General features: G+C 29.2%; 1 protein-coding gene across 1 annotated transcript; it reads left to right on the forward strand.

The window, feature by feature from the left end:
* The first annotated feature begins 2,838 nt into the window (after positions 1–2,838).
* Positions 2,839–3,417, forward strand: LOC136081367 (uncharacterized). Its single transcript, XM_065798677.1, has one exon. It carries the CDS (start codon positions 2,839–2,841, stop codon positions 3,415–3,417), a length of 579 nt encoding a protein of 192 aa, XP_065654749.1.
* Positions 3,418–5,508: the final 2,091 nt, after the last annotated feature.

Genomic DNA, 5,508 nt, shown 5'->3' on the forward strand with positions numbered 1-5,508 from the left:
CCACTGGGGGCCTCAAAATCAACTTGCCTCCAAAATATCTTTTGAAAATGACCGATTTTGCCTCCCGATTGGCGGCAGCCTCCAAAACATTCTGCCTCTATAAAAAAGTTCTGGCGGCAGCAGTTAATTGAGAAGCTAAAGCCATTGGAGGCGATCTCCAAATCATCTTGCTTCCAAAAAATGCTCTGGCAGCAGCCGCCAGTGACTTTCACTTCCCGATTAGAGACAATCTCCAAAACATTCTGCCTCTCTAAAAAAGTTCTAGCAGCAGCAGCCTATAGGAAGGCAAGAACCCCTGGAGGCGGCCTCCAAATTGTCTTGCCTTCAAAATAACTTGTGACAACGGCCGTCATTAGTTTCTGCCTCCCGATTGGCGGCAGCCTCCAAAACATTCTGCCTCAATAAAAAAGTTCTGGCGAGCGCAGCCAATTGGAAACCAGATGCCACTGGAGACGGCCTCCAAATCATCTTCTAACGGTGGCCGTCAGTGGTTTCCGGCCTCCAAATATAGCTTCTGGTTGCGGCTGCCAAACGGAAGGCGGATACCACTGTACGCAATTTCCAAATCACCATGCCTCCAAAGTATCTTCTGACGGCGGCCCCCAGTGGCTTTCGCCTCCTGATTGGCGGTGGCATCCAAAAATATCTGCCTCTAAACAAAGTTCTAACGGCGGCCTCCAATTGGGAGGCGGAAGCATCTCGAGGTGGAAGCCAGAACATTCTGCAGGCAAAAAAAGTTTTGGGAAGCGGCCGCCAATAGCTACGGAAGAAACGTGGAGGTGAGAACATTTCTGCCGTTTATCATCTCTGATGCAAATCATAAACCTTTAGTTCTCCACGCGCGTAAATCTTCATTATTTATCAATGACCATGCTTGGATTAGAAAATCAAGCGGTTTGTTTGATGTTACCTTGGGTACATATTGATGATGCGGAGGTGTGCGAGTTAGATGGTATTTTTCTACTTTTTCAAATTTTGCATTTTTATAGCAAGTCTCGTTTTAAATTATATTAAGATATTATCGCCGTGTTTAAAAACGCCAGCGGTCCAAAAATAGAAAAAATTAACTTACTCAAATATTTAAACAAAACAACCTTAGTATTATCCATTCAATCTGATATAAAAACTAATAATTACATTAATGTTTCATTAAATCTTAACAATTGCAGTTTTCAACCATACGATAAATCTGATAATACGTTAAATTACATCCATGCTAGTTCCAACCATCCACCAAGGATTTCAAAACAATTACCAACTCCAGTTGAAAATAGATTATCTTCCAACTCTTCAAGCAAAATTTTTCAAAAGACTGCTCCTATTTATAAAGACGCATGAGAAAAGTCTGGGTTTTACATAAATCTCCAATATCATTCAAATCTAAATCCTTCTTATACTAATAAACGAAAAAGAATATGGTTTAATCCCCCTTTCAGTAGAAATGTTGTAACCAAAGATAGACTTAAACTTAATTAGCATGCATTTTCCAATAATTTTACAATAATGCATTTTCATAAGCTCCACAAAATTTGCAAAACAAATAAAATAAAAGTTAGTGTCGACTGAATGCGAAATATTCGATCAACTATTAATTCACACAAACAAAAAAATTTTGCGCAACTCACCGCTAATAATAAAAATCGCAACTGCATTAGGAAAAGCATATGCCTGTTAAATAACCAATGTCTATCAAAGCATGTTGTATATAAGGCCACTTTAGCACCACCTAATCCTAGTCTTAAGAAAAATTCTTGCATCAGCATTATTGAAAACGTATTCAAGCTAAGGTTTGCAAACCACCTTATATCCTTTAATGCAACCAGGTATAGAAATGATACAGAATTTTCCTAAGGAATTTGGAAACATAAAGACGTAGGTAACATGCCTACCCAGGAAAAAAAGTTCTATAGAATTTCTATAAACTTTTGAAACATATAGCCTATAGAAATTTAATAGAATTTCATAGAATTTCTATAGAATCTCTGTTAACTTTTATAGAAATTCCTATAAAACTTTTTTTTCTATAGAAAAAAAATTTTATAGCAACGCTAAACTCGTATTATTTATAACGGATTTTATTTTATATTTTTAAATAATATAGCTGATAATTTCTAAAAGGCATGAAACTCTAAGTTAAATTATAAAGTTTATATATATATACATATATATATATATATATATATATATATATATATATATATATATATATATATATATATATATATATATATATATACATATATATATATATTTATGTATATATATATATATATATATATATATATATATATATATATATATATATATATATATATATATATATATATATATATATATTTATCTATTTATAAATATATATATATACATATATATATATATATATATATATATATATATATATATATATATATATATATATATATATATATATATATATATATATATATGTATATATAGGCATAAACGTTCTAAAAAATAGAAACTTTATTATTTGAAACACAATTATTTAAAATGAGGTTAAATGCAGCTGAACGAGAATCTTTTCGAAAGCGACTAAAAATGTTTTTTGTAAATAAACCTAATATAAAAAAAAAAAAAATCGTAAATCGTTTTGAAAAGGAAGGATTTGCTCGAAGTACAATATATGATAACCTAAAAAGACCTGAAGCTGTTTAATCGTTTTTTGATAGAAAGCACCCTGGTCGTCCGACATCCTGGACTAGAGAAAAAAAAGCCAAATTAACGAGAATTGTCAACAATCGAAACGGGGTCAGTCAGAGAAAAATAGGTATTAAATTCGGTGTAAATCAATCGACAATTGGTCGTCAGTTAAAAAAAATGAATATTAAATATAGAAAACGTGAAAAGACTCTAAAATACACTATAGAACAACAAATAAAGGCAAAGAAAAGAAGCAGGAAACTAGTTAACCAACTTTATAACACAAAAACGCTTCTAGTCATCGATGACGAAAAATACTTTTGTTTTGCAGGGGACAACATGCCTGGAAATTCTGGATACTACACAAACAACAAAAAGACATGCCCAGAAAGTGTTCGTTTTATAGGAAAAGAGAAATTTCCAAAAAAATTATTAATGTGGATAGCCATATCTGACCGTGGAATGTCCGAGCCATTGTTTCGCACTTCCAAGGCTGTAGCGATCAGTTCATCAATCTATATTAATGAATGTTTAGAAAAACGACTTCTTCCATTTATTCACAAGTATCATGGAGACTTTAACTATTTATTTTGGCCAGATTTAGCAAGTTCTCATTATTCTAAAGATTCTCTAAATTGGATGGACCAATATGTCTATTATGTTGATAAAGAATCCAATCCCCCAAATGTGCCTCAAGCACGACCAATTGAAAATTTTTGGGGACATTTTGCACAGAAGGTTTACGAGGGAGATTAGGCAAGCTTCAACAGAGCAAGTTTTGATAGATCGCATCAAACTAAAACTACAAGAAATTGATTTAAACTTTTTGCAGTCGGATATGAAAGGCGTCAGAGCGAAATTGAGATCAATTGCAGATGGTGGTGTTTTTTCATATAAAAAATAATATATTTTTATTAAAAGATAAATGCTTTATTAAAAAAAAAATATAATAGTAGTTTTTTTATTTTATTTATAAATAAGTTATTGACGTTTTTATTTTGTCCGATAACTTCCGCATCACCCGTTATAAATAAACTTTATAATGGAACTTAAAGTTCCATGCATATATATATATATATATATATATATATATATATATATATATATATATATATATATATATATATATATATATATATATATATATATATATATATATACATACATATACACATCAACACACACACATATATATTTATGCATATATATATATATATATATATATATATATATATATATATATATATATATATATATATATCTACATACACACACATATATATTAACTTAATATAAACAAATATATAAAAAATATATAAAGTATTCCTATCTATATATACATACGCATGTATAAAGAGAAAATAAAAAATAATAATACTTAATGTAAATATACACATTGATCAAAAGGGGAAAGTAGAAAAATAATAAAAATCACTATGTTGTAAGATCCAATTAAAATTAAGTAGTGGATATTATAGGTGCAACTCCATCCTCAGGCCACAATATATTCACTAATGATGTTTCGGAGAGCCTGATAAAAAGTTGTAACAAACTATAAAGGTTGTTAATGAAATTTCTTGTTGGAGTGATTTGAACAAATCTATAGTTTTTCCTAAGCAGAGCTTCTTATAAGATTCTTTTAACATTCTTATAAGACTAAAAAGGTTCAAAAATATACTCCTATAAGATTTCGGAACAGTACATATTAAAAATATACTCCTATAAGATTTCGGAACAGTACATAATAGGATTCTTGTAGGTCCAAACCCATACTATGATTTTATAGCATGCATTTTTTTATATCATGTGTCTTTTTATACCATGCGTAAATATTTATTCTTAACATCTCATATTGATACATTTAAATTTGATTGCTTTAAAAAATATTGATAATATGTTATAAATTATTGTCAAATATTGTTAAAATTTTATAATGTTAGGTCAAAGAATTATTTAAATTATTTTTAATAATACGTTTTATTATTACTACTAATACAAAAATACGCATTAATACTCATCATCCGACGGCCAGTGTTTGTCGGCATCTAAACATACACCGAATAAAAAATTGCGATAAAGAAAAATTTTTAAAATTATTTTCGCGTCTCAATGCTTATCAAATAAATTTGATATTTTAACTTTTTTCTGAAACAATCTATTTATTCATTGTTAACAGTTACTATTATTTCTTTGTTTGCTATAAAGTTTCATTTATTACATTCTCTATTACTTCTTTGATTGATATTAATTCTCTGACCAATCTTTAGTAACATGTTTATTCAAATGCGAGTCAAAATCTTACAACATTTGTTTGCATCGCTTTTCTTACTAGAAAATAGGTTTTGAGAGTATTCTTATTCAGGGTACACTTTTATTTATACAATTCTAATTTAAAACATGTTAAGATATTATATATATATAGAGTAACACACGCTTACACACATACACACTGTTAATTTATTATTACTATTAATAAAATCTATTACCTAAAATTACTTAAAAAGCAACTGAAACAAGTTTAAGAAATGTCCTATGTCATGTGATATCAAACAGCAAAAACTTGTTTTACGTTTATTGCAATAACATTTAAAATTTTTCATCATAATAGTTGTTGACCAAAAAAAAATGTTTCCCATTAAATAAAAGATAAATAAATAAACCTCACCATCGCCACGGTACCAAAGTATGCAATACTACGGTACTAAACTATGCTAAATTATGGTCTCGTTATCAACTGAATGTTAACTAATTCATATTTTTATAGCTTTTATAATATTTTAGCAAAATATTCAGCCAAACAGCTACGTGTGAATTAAAATAAACTATCAAGAACGCGAAAACATTTTT

This window comes from Hydra vulgaris, chromosome 06 (genome assembly GCF_038396675.1).
Source record: "Hydra vulgaris chromosome 06, alternate assembly HydraT2T_AEP".
NCBI classification, from domain to species: Eukaryota; Metazoa; Cnidaria; class Hydrozoa; order Anthoathecata; family Hydridae; genus Hydra; species Hydra vulgaris.